Raw genomic sequence first — 14,667 nt, forward strand, 5'->3', positions numbered from 1 at the left:
CCGTCCATCCATCCACCCACCTACCCACCCACCCGTCTGTCCACCCGTCTGTCCATCCATCCATCCCTTAATCCCTCCATCCACCCATTCGTCCATCTGTCCATCCACCCACCCACCCATTCACCCGTCTGTCCAACAGTCTGTCCATCCATCCACCCATTCGTCCATCCGTCCATCCATCCACCCACCCACCCACCCACCCACCTGTCTGCTCGTCCATCTGTCCATCCATCCATCCATCCATCCATCCACCTGTCTGTCCATCCATCCATCCCTTCATCCATCCATCCACGCATTCGTCCATCTGTCCACCCACCCACCAGCATCACACCACCCGTCTGTCCATCTGTCCTCCCTCCCTCCCTCCGTCTGTCCACCCTGACGTTCACCCCCCACCCCAGCTCTCCAGCCTCTCCCCGCCCCCCCCGTGCCTCAGTTTCCCCCCATCACCGCCCCCCTCCCCCCAGCAGAAGGAGCCACCAGGACGGACCATCTCCCAGGGGGGGATCGCCATTTTATTGGGGGGGGGGGCTCGGGGGGCCCCCCCGGGGGCTGGGGGGCGGGGGGCCCCCTCGGCCGGCTCAGTACGTCCGCACCTTCACCTCCTTCGTCTCGGTCACCACCTTCCCGTCCACCATCCTCTGGGTGGTCCTCTGGGTGGTGGAGGTGGTCTCCTTCTCCAGGGCGTCCTGCAGGCTGCGGGGCGGGGAGGGGGCGCTGAGGGTGCTGGGGGGCACCCCGGGGTGTCCCCTCCCCTGCCTGGCTCCTGGGTCCCCCCCGTCCCTTCCCAGTGTCACCCCAAGGAACCAAGAGGTGACAGAGCTGGAGCATCCTGGAGGATGGGCTGGGATGTCCTGGCACCTGGGGCACATGGCCGCTATGTGCCACCGCTGTCCCCTCGCTGTCCCCACAGCGTCCTGAAGGATGGGGCCCAGGACCCCCATCACCCTGGGCTCATCCCTGCTGGGTGCCACCACTGTCCCCTCACTGTCCCCAGAGCATCCTGAAGCAAGGAGCTGGGACATCCCAGCACCCGGGGCTCATCCCCGCTGGATGCCACCGCTGTCCCCTGGAGCATCCTGGAGGATGGGCTGGGATGTCCCAGCACCTGGGGCACATGGCTGCTATGTGCCACCGCTGTCCCCAAAGCATCGTGGCTGATGGGACCTGGGACATCCCAGCACCCTGGGCTCATCCCCGCTGGATGCCACCACTGTCCCCTCGCTGTCCCCAGAGCGTCCTCAAGGACAGAGCTGGGACATCCCAGCACCCGGGGCTCATCTCTACTGGGTGCCACCACTGTCCCCTCACTGTCCCCAGAGCGTCCTCAAGGACAGAGCCAGGACATCCCAGCACCCGGGGCTCATCCCCGCTGGATGCCACCACTGTCCCCTCGCTGTCCCCAGAGCGTCCTCAAGGACAGAGCTGGGACACCCCATCACCCTGGGCTCATCTCTACTGGGTGCCACCGCTGTCCCCTTGCTGTCCCCAGAGCGTCCTCAAGGACAGAGCCAGGACATCCCAGCACCCGGGGCTCATCCCCGCTGGATGCCACCACTGTCCCCTCGCTGTCCCCAGAGCGTCCTCAAGGACAGAGCCAGGACATCCCAGCACCCTGGGCTCATCCCTGCTGGATGCCACCACTGTCCCCTCACTGTCCCCAGAGCGTCCTCAAGGACAGAGCCAGGACATCCCAGCACCCGGGGCTCATCCTGGCTGGATGCCACCGCTGTCCCCTTGCTGTGCCCAGAGCATCCTCAAGGACAGAGCCGGGACATCCCAGCACCCGGGGCTCATCCTGGCTGGATGCCACCGCTGTCCCCTTGCTGTCCCCAGAGCATCCTCAAGGACAGAGCTGGGACATCCCAGCACCCGGGGCTCATCTCTACTGGGTGCCACCGCTGTCCCCTCGCTGTCCCCAGAGCGTCCTCAAGGACAGAGCTGGGACATCCCAGCACCCGGGGCTCATCCTGGCTGGATGCCACCGCTGTCCCCTTGCTGTCCCCAGAGCATCCTCAAGGACAGAGCCGGGACACCCCATCACCCTGGGCTCATCTCTACTGGGTGCCACCGCTGTCCCCTTGCTGTCCCCAGAGCGTCCTCAAGGACAGAGCTGGGACATCCCAGCACCCGGGGCTCATCTCTACTGGGTGCCACCGCTGTCCCCTCGCTGTCCCCAGAGCGTCCTCAAGGACAGAGCCAGGACATCCCAGCACCTGGGGCTCATCCCTGCTGGACGCCACCGCTGTCCCCTCGCCACCCCAAGCCCACCCTTCAGGACGGATCCAGGCCACCCCACCCCTGCTGTCACCCCCCCGGCTGCCCCCACCGCCCCCCACCCCGTCCCCCCTACCTGAACTCCTCTCCTCCCTCCAGCAGCTGCCGGTAGGTCATGATCTCGGCTTCCAGCTTGCCCTTGACATTGAGCAGCGCCTGGTACTCCTCGGCCTGCCGCTGCAGCTCGTTGCGCACCTGCAGCAGCTCCGCCTCGACCCGCAGGATCAGGCTGTTGAAGTGCTCCATCTGCATGGCGTAGCGGTTCTCCACCTCCAGCAGGTTGGCCTCCAAGCCGGCTTTCTGCAGAGCAGAAACCCCTTGGGGTTCAGCTCCACCACCGAGGGCGGACGGGTGGCCCCGTGGGGCTGGAGGTTGGGGGGCGGGATCTTTGGGATGGGGGGTACCTGGTTGCGGATGGACTCCAGGTCGATCTCCAGGGTCTGGACGGAGCGACGGAGTTCCACCACGGTGCTGCGGGCCGTGTCGACGTCCTTGCTGCTCTGCGTGATCTCGATGGTGCTCTCGGTGATCTGGTGGGGGACACACATGTGGTTTGGGGGGGGGGGGTCAGCGCCTTGGCCCCGCCCACCATGGCCACCCCAACCCGTGGAGGGGGCGTGGGGGGTGAAACCACCCCAGGAAGAGCCAACCCCAAGGACCGGGGTCCCACATGGGCTAGGGGTCCTCCAGGAATGCCCCCGATGTTGGAGCAGGAACATCTTGGAGAAGGTCCCCACTCCAGGCGTGGGTCCCCAATGGGACAGGGGTCTCCTAGGAGTGTCCCCAGTGTTGGACCAGGACCCCCTAGCAGAAGGTCCCCACTGTGGGGTTGGGGTCACCCTGGGATAGGTTTCCCCCGGGGGAGATCCCCAATGTTGGACCAGGACCCCCTTGGAGAAGGTCCCCATCGGGGCTTGGGGTCCCCTACGGGATAGGGCTCACCCCAAGAATGTCCCCAACGTTGGGCCGGGTCAAGCCCCCCTCGTGGGGTGCCTTTGGGGACCACCCCTATGCCAGACTGGGGACCCCCAGGGGAACACCCCCACCAGGTCGGGGTTCCCCCTTGTGTCAGGACCCCCAGTGAGCTGGGGGCTGCCCCCCCTTGGCTCGACGTCCCCCAGGGAAGACACCACCCCCATGGAGCATCACCCCAGTTGCCTGGGGACCACCGGGACCCCTCAGGGTGCAGGTTTGGGGGGGGGGCTGTGGACCCACCTGCTGTCCCCATTGCTTCTCCAGGTCCTCCAGGTTCTTCTGGGCCAGGGCGTCGTACTGCGCCCGGATCTCCGCCATGATCTTGCCCAGGTCCTGTGACTTGGGCGCGTCCACCTCCACCGTCAACACCGACTTGGAGATCTGGGACTGGAGGCTCTTCACCTCCTGGGGGACAGCGAGGGGCCGGCGTCAGCGTGGGGTCCCCGCCGGCCCCGGATCCCCTCCCCTCGGCTTCATCCCCACCTCCTCGTGGTTCTTCTTCATGAAGACGAGCTCCTCCTTGAGGGACTCGATCTCCCCCTCCAGCTGCAGCCGGGCCATGTTGGTGTCATCGATGACCTTGCGCAGCCCCACGATGTCGCTCTCCACCGAGAGGCGGATGGCCAGCTCCGCCTCGTACCTGGGGACACAGCGTAGAGCGGCTCCAGCCCCGGCTACGTCCCCGCCCCTGTCCCCATCCTCGTCCCCATCCCCTTCCCAACCCTGTCCTCACCCTTGGCCCCATCCCCGTCCCCGTCCCCATCCCCAACCCCACCCAATCCCATCCCAACCCCATCCCCTCCCTGTCCTCGTCCCCATCCTCTCCCCCTCTATGTTCTTATCCCTGTCCTGTCCCTATCGCCATCCCCATCCCTGTCCCCATCCCTGTCCCTGTCCCCATCCCCATCCTCTGTCCCCATTCCCACTCCTGTTTCCATCCTTGTCCTTCTCCCTATCCCCAATCCATCCCCAATCCATCCCCATCCTTATCCCTGTCTCCATTCCTGTCCTTTCTCCATCCACAACTTCATCCTTGTCCCCACTCCTATTCCCATCCCCATCCCCATTCCCAACCCTATTCTCACTCCCATCCCCATTCCCAACTCTATTCCTATTCCCATCCTCATCTCCATCCCCATCCCCATTCCCACTCCCATCCCCATTCCCACCCACGCCCCTTTTCCCATCCCCATTCCCATCCCTATCCCCACCCCCATTCCCAGCTCTACTCCTGTTCCTATCCCCATCCCCATCCCCATCCCCATTCCCAACTCTATTCCTGTTCCCATTCCCATTTCCATCCCCATTCCCACCCCCTCCTTCCCATCCCCGTCCCCGTCCCAATACCCATCCCATTCCCACCCCTATTCCCATCCCCATCTCCATTCCCTTCCCTTCCCTTCCCTTCCCTTCCCATCCCATCCTGTCCCATCCCATCCCCATCCCATTCCCACCCCTATTCTCATCCCCATCTCCATTCCCTTCCCATCCCATCCCATCCCATCCCATCCCATCCCGTCCCGTCCCATCCCATCCCCATCCCATTCCCACCCCATTCCCATCCCACCCCATTCCCATCCCCATCCCCATCCCCATCCCCATCCCCATCCCCATTCCCATCCCCATCCCGTCCCCATTCCCATTCCCACCCCATCCCCATCCCCATCCCCATCCCCATCCCCATCCCCATTCCCATCCCCATCCCGTCCCCATTCCCATTCCCACCCCATTCCCATCCCCATCCCCATCCCGTCCCCATTCCCATTCCCATTCCCAACCCCATTCCTGCCCCATTCCCGTCCCCCCCGTCCCTCACTTGACCCTGAAGTCGTCGGCCGCCAGCCGGGCGTTGTCGATCTGCAGCACGGTGCGGGCGTTCTCCACCGTCACCGCGAAGATCTTGGCGGCGGGGGGGGGACACGGACACACGGACGGACACAGGGACAGACGGACACGGCACCGTCACCGCAGCGCGGGGCCCCCCCCGCTGCCACCCGCCCGCGCCGCCCACGTCACCCAGGCGGGTGCCACCCTGGCAGCTGCCCGCGCTCCCGCGGGGGGGAGGACGAGGGGGACCTCGCCCCGGAAAAACGGCAATAAACCGGGGTGGGGGCGAGGGTGGGATCCCCCGGGGGACCCAGGCCTCCGGGAGGGGCTTGGCTGCGTCCTGGGTGACCTTGAACCTGGCCGAGACCGTGGGTGCTGGGAGCGGGGCTTGTTCGCCTAACGACGGCTGCGTTGGACCCCTCCGACACCGCCGTGCCCCGTGCCCTTGGTCACGTCCCTTCGTCCCCCCCAGCGAAGCCCCCGTAGGTGACGTCCTTGACCTTGGGGTGCAAAGTTCACCCAGCCCCACCACCCGCCGGGTTAATGCTTAACCCCACGGCGCTGCCGCCTTTGGGGACCACGCCAGCTCGGCTGCCCCGCCGCGGGGACCCCACCTTCTCCCGCAGCTCCTCGATGACGTCCCAGTGGTGGCCCCAGTCCTGGGCGCTGGGACCTTTCTTGGCCATGAACTCCCGGATCTGGACCTCCAACCGCCGGTTCTCCTGCTCCAAACTCCGGACCTTCTCCAAGTAGGTGGCCAAGCGATCGTTGAGCTCCTGCATCGTCTCCTTCTCGTTAACCACCACGCCAGAACCCGAAAACAACATGCTGCCCCCCAACCCGGCCCCATAGCCGGCCCCATAGCCGGCCCCATAACCACCCCCAGAGCTGCTAAAGCTGTTGGTGCGGATGATGGAGATGCGGGAACCCGAGCCCCCCGCCCCGGCGTAGACGCTGGCCGCGCTGCTCAGCGGGGCCAGGCGACGGCCGGAGCCGACGCCGGGGGTGACACCGGAGCGGTGGGAGCTGGAGTAGACGCTGCTGCGGGAGTAGCTCATGGTGACGGTGGTGGCGTGGGAGCGACGATGGAGCTGGCGATGGAGCTGGACGGACGGGTGGACGGACGGGTGGACGGACGGGTGGACGGACGAGTGTGATTTATAGCTGGGAGCGGCGGGGAGGGCGGCCCCACGGCCCCTCCCCACGGCCCCTGAAGGTGGGGCCGGATCCAGCCCAAGGCTTTTGTTCCTGGGGAGGGATCGGCCCCATAACCCGTGGGGTGCGGGGCGGAGGGACGGGGCTCAGCCCCATAACCCGTGGGGTGCAGAGCGGAGGGATGGGGCTCAGCCCCATAACCCGTGGGGTGCAGAGCGGAGGGATGGGGCTCAGCTCCATAACCCATGGGGTGCAGGATGGAGGGAAGGTGCTCAGCCCCATAACCCGTGGGGTGCAGAGCGGAGGGACGGGGCTCAGCCCCATAACCCGTGGGGTGCAGGATGGAGGGACGGGGCTCAGCCCCATAACCCGTGGGGTGCAGGATGGAGGGACGGGGCTCAGCCCCATAACCTGTGGGGTGCAGGATGGAGGGACGGGGCTCAGCCCCATAACCCGTGGGGTGCAGAGCGGAGGGATGGGGCTCAGCCCCATAACCCGTGGGGTGCAGGATGGAGGGACGGGGCTCAGCCCCATAACCCGTGGGGTGCAGAGCGGAGGGATGGGGCTCAGCCCCATAACCCGTGGGGTGCAGGATGGAGGGAAGGTGCTCAGCCCCATAACCCGTGGGGTGCAGAGCGGAGGGACGGGGCTCAGCCCCATAACCCGTGGGGTGCAGAGCGGAGGGATGGGGCTCAGCCCCATAACCCGTGGGGTGCAGAGCGGAGGGACGGGGCTCAGCCCCATAACCCGTGGGGTGCAGAGCGGAGGGATGGGGCTCAGCCCCACACATTTTGGGGGACCCCAGGGCTCCAGCTCTCCCCAGCCTTGCCCACCAGCCCCACATCACCCCACAGCCCCCCCACCCCTGGGCCCCCCCCCATGTTCCTGGCGGGGCCGGTGGGGCCGGAGGCCCCGGGGCGGGGGGGGCGCGGCGGGTCCCCCGTGGGCACAGCCCCTGCGTGGCTCGGAGGGGCTCGCCCTGCCCAACCGGCTCCAGGAATCCCGCCTGGCCTCTCCCCCCCCCGCCCCCCCAAATGGGGGTGGGGACCCAGGCACCCCCCCCCCCCCCAGCTGCAACCCCCTGGGGCAGCCACCCCCCCCCCAGCACCCCAAAACAAGGGACACCCCGGGGCACCCCACCGGTGGGTGTCCCCCCCCCGGGCTCAGCCCCTCTCCCTGGTGCCCCCCTCCCCCCCCGCGGGACCCCCAGCCCCCCCCGGCCGGGTCCTTCTCCTCCCCCCCCCCCTCCGCCCCGGCTGATTTAGGGCGGCTCCGGGGCCGGAGCGGGGGGGGTGGGGGGGCGGGGGGGGGGTGGGCGCATTCCAGCGTTATCTGCTGGGGGAGGGGAGGGGAGGGGTCTGGAGCCCCCAGGGGTGCGGGGCGTGGGGTCGGGCACGTCTCCACTCAACGGGGTCAAAAGGGGCAGCGAGGAACTTTGGGGGGTGGGGTGGGGGGGTCCTGGGGGGTCCTGGGGTGGGGAGGGGGCCACCCCGCTGCGGGCGGGCGGTCAGGCAGCTGTGCACGAGTGCACGCTTTGCAGGAGTGCACACACCTTTGCACGAGCACGCACCATTGCATGAACACGCACCTTGCACGAGCACGCACCTTTGCATGAACACGCACCTTGCACGAGCACGCACCATTGCATGAACACGCACCTTGCACGAGCACGCACCTTTGCATGAGAATGCAACCTTTGCACGAGCGCACGCTTTGCCGGAACACGCGCTTTTGCACGAGTATGCTCTTTGCAGGAGGATGCACCTTTGCACAAGCACACACTTTTGCACGAACATGCACCTTTGCGTGACAACGCACCTTGCACGAGCGCACGCTTTGCCAGAACGTGCACCTTTGCACGGCACGCACCCTTGCAGGAACACACGCCATTGCCCGGGCGCGCACCTTTGCACCAACGCGCACCTTGCACCGGCGCCCACCTTTCCACAACCAAATCCTTTCGCCGAACCCCCTCGCCGTGCACGACCGCCCGCCTTTGCACGCGCGTTCGCACGGCCGCCGCGCCTTTGCACGCGCGTTCGCACGGCCGCGGCGGCAGCGGGGGGCACGCGTGGGTGGCGTGGGCTCCCCGCAGCCTCCTGGCCCCTTCCCACCCAGAATTCCTGGCCCTGCCTGTGTTTGCTCTGGCCGGGCCATAAAGGGGAGAGTCAGGGCCGGGGGGGGTGTTGGGGGGCCCCATCCTGCCATCGCCCCGCCGCTGCCGCCCAGCCCAGCGCCTTCAGCCCAAGAAATGTGGGTCGAGAGCGTCCCAGCGCCGGCTCCTGCCCCTCCTTGGGCACCCTGCTCTGCCCCAGCCCCAGCCCTGCCCCATTGCGGCCCCATTCTGCCCCATTCCAGCCCCATTTTGTCCCATTCCAGCCCCATTTTCCCCATTCCACCCCATTTTTGCCCCGTTCCTGCCCCATTCTGGCCCATTCCTGCCCCATTGCAGCCCCATTCCTGCCCCATTCCAGTCCCATTTCACCCCATTCCTGCCCCGGTTCCTGCCCCATTTCAGTCCATTTTGCCGCATTCCTGCCCCATTTCACCCCATTCTGCCCCATTCCTGCCCCATTCCTGCCCCATTCCTGCCCCATTTCACCCCATTCTGCCCCGTTCCTGCCCCGTTCCCGCTCCATTTCGCCCCATTTTGCCCTGTTCCTGCCCCATTTCACCCCATTCTGCCCCGTTCCTGCCCCGTTCCCGCTCCATTTCGCCCCATTTTGCCCCGTTCCTGCCCCATTTCCCCCCATTTTGCCCCGTTCCTGCCCCGTTCCCGCTCCATTTTGCCCCATTTTGCCCCGTTCCTGCCCCGTTCCCGCTCCATTTTGCCCCATTTTGCCCCGTTCCTGCCCCATTTCCCCCCATTCTGCCCCGTTCCTGCCCCGTTCCTGCCCCATTTCACCCCATTCTGCCCTGTTCCTGCCCCATTCCCGCTCCATTTCGTCCCATTTTGCCCCGTTCCTGCCCCATTTCCCCCCATTCTGCCCCGTTCCCGCCCCATTCCCGCCCCACGGCCGGGTCGGCCCCACGCAGCCGCCCGCCGAGGAGTTTGTTCCTCTGCCAAACCCGCGCCATTTCGGCGTCCTTTGAGGGTGCCGGCGGTGGCACCGCGCCGGGAGGAGGAGGAGGAGAGGGGACGAGGAAATGGAGGCCCTGGAGCAGCCATGGCGCGGGCTGAGCCGGGGGTCCCCGAGGTGTCTGTCCCACCCTGGGGTCACAGGGGGGGTCCCACCCTGGGGTCCCCATGGGGTCTGGTCACAAGGGGGTCCCACCCTGGGGTCCCCACGGGGTCTGGTCACGGGGGAGGTCCCACCTTGGGGTCCCCACCCTGGCATCCCCATGGGACCTGGTCCCAGGGGGGTCCCACCCTGGGGTCCCCATGGTATCTGGATGTGGCCAGGGGTGGGGGGGTGCTCGAGGGGCTCCCCAAGACCCCCCCACCGCTCCACTCCTCTTTGGGGGGCCCCCATGGAGCCAGTGGGACCCCTGACCCCGCTGCTGCCCCTTCCCCACCCCGGCCCCTTATCAGGCGCATTCCTCCCGTGCCGGTGGGTGATGGAGGAGCTGGGAGCAAACACGTCCCGTCCCCCCCAGCGTCCCCCGCCGCGGCCCCCCCGGCCCCCAAGGCCGCCAGAGCTCCCGGCGGGGCCATAAATCCAAGATGAAAGCCCTGTGGCTGATAAGGCTCTGCCCCGGCCCCCCTGCCCCACTCGTCAGCCCCCAGCGCTTCGGGGGCCGGAGCCGGGACCCCCCCAAGCCGTGCTCAGCACCCTGAGGGACGCTGGATGCGACCCCGGCCAAGCCCCGAGCCACCTTCCTCCATGGAGGCATCTCCAAGGGGATGAGCTGGACCCTTGGTGGTCCAGGGCCAGCGTCCGCCCCGATGTCCCCAACCAGTCCCGATGTCCCCAGCCAGTGGGGAGACCATGGGGACGCCCCCTTTACCCCCCGCAGTGCTGGGGGGAGCGGGGCTGCCCGACTCCCCAAGGGTTAAGCACCACGGGCCAAGGTGCTGCTGCGTTCCTGAGCGATGAAGCTGCAGCTGGGCCCCACCATCCTCCTCCTCCCTCCCAAACCCAGCTCAGGGATTGCTGCAAACAGGATCAGGCCCTGGGGGGGCGGCACCCAGCGGGGTCCCGTGTGTCCCCCCCCCCAGCCAAGGGCACCCTTGAGGTCCTGCCTGCATGGGGACAGGGATGTGGCATTTGTCCCCAGCCCCTCGGGGACATCCCCCTGAGCCACCACGTCCGTCCCGTCCCCACGGGGGTCCCGGGCACCCAGGGGGACCCCCACCCCGCCACGGTGCACCCAGGAGGGGGTCCTGCACCCATGGGTGCACACCCGGACCACGCGGCGCCCCGTGTCCCCTCGAAGGGCCCTGCCTTTGCACGACCCCCGGCGACGGGGAAGGGGGTGCATCCCCCCAGGACCCCCCCCCTCTGGGGACACGCTGCGGGGGGTGGCAGCTGGCAGGGGACACTGGGTGCCACCCATCAGGGCCCCTGTGGCCGTCACCCAGGCCATGGCAAACAAAAGCCCGGGGAGAAGCTTGGCTTCCACCCAAAACGGGGTGCGGGGCCCCCCCGGCTCCTCAGGGGGAGACGCCGAGGGCTGACGCTGGTTCCGGGGGGCTTTAGGGTGGGCTGCAGCACCCTGGGGGGGGTCTGTCCCCCCTGGGGTGACCGGGGTGGAGGCGGGTGGGGGATTTATGGCTGAGCATCTCCTGGCGTGGGGCCACCCACCCGTGGGGCTGAGCGGATTCGGGGCTCGCCTGGGGTCGCTACCTGAGGGTCCTGGGGATGTGGCTTTGCCCCCCTCCCCGGCCCGTTTGCCCTCTGTGCCTCAGTTTCCCCAGTAAATGGGGACAAAGCAGAGCGGGGCTTGGCTGGGAGCCACCGAGGGCGGCTGGGAAGTCCCTGCTGCTCCTCTGGTGTCAGGTGGAGCCTCTCCTGCCCGCCCAGAGCAGCGGTGGGGGGGACTTGGGGGGCTTCGCGGGGGCCGGCGGGGGGGATCCCGCACCCTGCCGGGACCTGGCACCCACCCAGGCCCCCGCTCCCACCCTGCCAGCCCTATCTCGGTGGGGAGGGAAGTATTTGCCTGGGTTGCAAATTCCTTTGTGATAAGAGAAGCTGGGCGGGATGGAGAGCTTCTCCAGGGGGGATGGAGAGCTTCTGGCGGGGGGTGTGGGTGGGAGAGCTTCTCCGGGGGATGGAGAGCTCTGGGGGGTGGGAGAGCTTCTTGGGGGGGATGGAGAGCTTCTTGCGGGGGATGGAGATCTTCTCTGGGGGGATGGAGAGCTTCTCTGGGGGACGGAGAGCTTCTCTGGGGGGTAGGAGAGGTTCTCCAGGGGGTGGGAGAGCTTCTTGGGGGGAATGGAGAGCTTCTTGGGGGGGATGGAGAGCTTCTCTGGGGGGATGGAGAGCTTCTCCAGGGGGTGGGAGAGCTTCTTTGGGGGGTGGGAGAGCTTCTTGGGGGGGACAGAGAGCTTCTCCGGGAGATGGAGACCTCCAGGGGGATGGAGAGCTTTTCTGGGGGATGGAGAGCTTCTCCGGGAGGTAGGAGAGGTTCTCCAGGGGGATGGAGAGCTTCTCTGGGGATGGGCGAGCTTCTCTGGGGAATGGAGAGCTTCTCTGGGGGGTAGGAGGTTCTCCAGGGGGTGGGAGAGCTTTTCCAGGGGGATGGAGAGCTTCTCTGGGGGGTGGGAGAGCTTCTCTGGGGGACGGAGAGCTTCTCCAGGGGGATGGAGAGCTTCTCTGGGGGGTGGGAGAGCTTCTCTGGGGGATGGAGAGCTTCTCTGGGGGGTAGGAGAGGCTCTCCAGGGGGTGGGAGAGCTTCTTGGGGGGGACGGAGAGCTTCTCGGGGGGGACGGAGAGCTTCTCTGGGGGATGGGAGAGCTTCGCAGCTCCCCTCCATGGGCCACGGCTGCTTTCAGCCCCTGGGGAGGAAGGGGGAGGCAAATCGTGTCCCTTCTCCCGGTGTCACAGCTTTGGGGGGCTTTGAGACCCCCTTGCAAGGCCAGGGGAGCTTGGCCGTGCCCCCCCAGTGCAATTCGATAGGGTGGTGGCAATCCAAGGGTTGGACCCAGGAGGTTTCTGGCTCATGGGCTCCGTGCGGGGATTCGGGGGGGGGCAGGTGGGTGGTTGTGGCTGTGCAGGGACAGACGGATGGACCTATCCAGGGATGGATGGTTGGGTGGGTCCACAGAGGTGGGACTGTCCAGGGATCAGCAGGTGGGTGAAGGGATGGGTGGAGGGACAGGTATCTAGGAGGATGGGTGGCTGGGTCTGTCCTGGGGTGGATGGATGGAGGGATGGATGGAGGGATGGATGGATTGAGGGATATCTAGAAGGATGGGTGAGTATCTAGAAGCATGGGTAGATGGCTGGGTCTGGCTGGTGATGGATGGATGGAGGGACGGACGGAGGGATGGATGGATATCTAGAAGGATGGGTGGTTGGGCCTGGCCAAGGAGGGAAGGAGAGGCAGATGGGTATCCAGGAGGGTGCATGGATGGATGGGTCTGGCTGGAGATGGATGGATAGCTGAAGAGATGGATGGATAGGTGTCTAGAAGGATGGGTGGGTGGCCAGGTCTGGCCAAGGGTGGAGATAGGTGGATGAATGGACATGGAGAAGGATGGGTGGGTGGCCAGGTCTGGCCAAGGGTGGGGATAGGTGGATGAATGGACATGGAGAAGGATGGGTGGGTGGTTGGGTCTGGCCAGGGATGGATGAATGGATGGGCAGATGGGTGAATGGATGGGCAGATGGATGAACACCTAGAAGGATGGGTGGGTGGTTGGGTCTGGCCAAGGGTGGGGATAGGTGGATGAATGGACATGGAGAAGGATGGGTGGGTGGTTGGGTCTGGCCAGGGATGGATGAATGGATGGGCAGATGGGTGAATGGATGGGCAGATGGGTGAACACCTAGAAGGATGGGTGGGTGGTTGGGTCTGGCCAAGGGTGGGGATAGGTGGATGAATGGACATGGAGAAGGATGGGTGGGTGGTTGGGTCTGGCCAAGGATGGATGGGTATGTAGGCATCTGCATGGATGGGATGGCCAGAGCTGGCTGGACGAAGGACAGATGGATCTACCCCCTTGGCGAGGCGTGGAGCTGGATGAGGAAGTGGCTCCATGGGTTTATCCTGCATCGGCCGGATCCCCGGTCACGCTCCCCGGCTCTGCCCTTTTCCTGCCCGCTCCCTGGCGCTGCCCCAGAGCCGTCCTTCCTGCCGCGCCGAGGACAATGAAACAAAGACCAAATAAACCCAGCAAACCTCCAAATCCCTGCCTGCAGGTGCCGGGTGCCGCGTGCCGTCTCGGCCCAGTGCCTGCCACTCCCGTGTGGGGCAAGCCCAGTCCTGACCAGTGCCAGGTGGATCCGGAGCGGCAGGTGGAGATGCGGCACGGCACGGCACGGCACGGACTCTGGATGGGTGGCCTGATCCTGATTTGGGGGGGATCAGGTCCTCGGTCCAGCTGCTCAGGGCGCAGCCTGGGTTTTAGCCAGAAACACGCTAAATGTTTCTTTTTTGGTGGGTTTTTCCCCGTTTTGAGGGCAGGGTTTTGTACAGAAGGCAGGAGGTCACAGAGAGCAGGGGCTTGGGGACACGGGCTTGGGGACACGGGCTTGGGGACGTGGGCTTAAGGATGCAGGCTGGTGACATGGGGCTGGGGACATGGGTTCGGGGATGCCGACTTGGGGATGTAGCTTGGGGACATGGGTTGGGGACAAAGGGTGGGTGCATGGGCTTGGGGATGCAGGTTTGGGTTGTAGGTTGGGGTAATGGGGCTGGGGATGCAGGCTTGGGGACACAGGCGTGGGGACACAGGCTTGGGGACACAGGCTTGGGGACATGGGCGTGGGGACACGGACATGGGGACACAGGCATGGGGACACGGGCTTGGGGATGTAGATTGGGGATGTGGGGCAGGGGAAGGGTTTGGGGTCATGGGACGGGACATGGGCTGGGGACACGGGGTGGGGATGTGGGTTTGGGGACGTGGGGCTGGGGACAGGGCTTGGGGACACAGGATTGGGGACATGGGGGTGGGGACACAGGCTTGGGGATGTAGATTGGGGATGTCGGGCTGGGGACATGAGCTGAGGAAGGGTTTGGGGTCCTAGGACTGGGGACATGGGGTGGGGATGTGGGCTTGGGGACGTAGGTTGGGGACATGGGGCTGGGGACAGGGCTTGGGGACGCAGGCTTGGGGACCCAGACTTGGGGACCCAGGTTGGGGACATGGGGCTGGGGACAGGGGTTGGGGACCCAGGTTGGGGACGCAGGTTGGGGACATGGGGCAGGGGACATAGATTGGGGGACATGGGTTGGGGACATGGGGCTGGGGACATGCCCTGGGGACACGGGTTGGGGACACGGGGCTGGGGACACAAGCTTGGGGATGCAGGTTGGGGACATGGG

The 14,667-nt window shown here is 66.4% G+C and overlaps 1 protein-coding gene across 1 annotated transcript; it reads right to left on the reverse strand.

The window, feature by feature from the left end:
- Nucleotides 1-581: 581 nt before the first annotated feature.
- On the reverse strand, nt 582-6,137 carry KRT18 (keratin 18; the record flags this gene model as incomplete). The annotated part of the gene is made up of 7 exons (XM_082332409.1): nt 582-696; nt 2,354-2,577; nt 2,682-2,807; nt 3,493-3,657; nt 3,736-3,892; nt 5,069-5,151; nt 5,694-6,137. The coding sequence occupies 7 exons, from the start codon at nt 6,135-6,137 to the stop codon at nt 582-584; spliced, it is 1,314 nt and encodes a 437-aa protein (XP_082188535.1).
- Between the last annotated feature and the right edge of the window lie 8,530 nt (nt 6,138-14,667).

This window comes from Platalea leucorodia, assembly GCF_965183815.1.
Source record: "Platalea leucorodia genome assembly, chromosome: 23".
NCBI lineage: Eukaryota > Metazoa > Chordata > Aves > Pelecaniformes > Threskiornithidae > Platalea > Platalea leucorodia.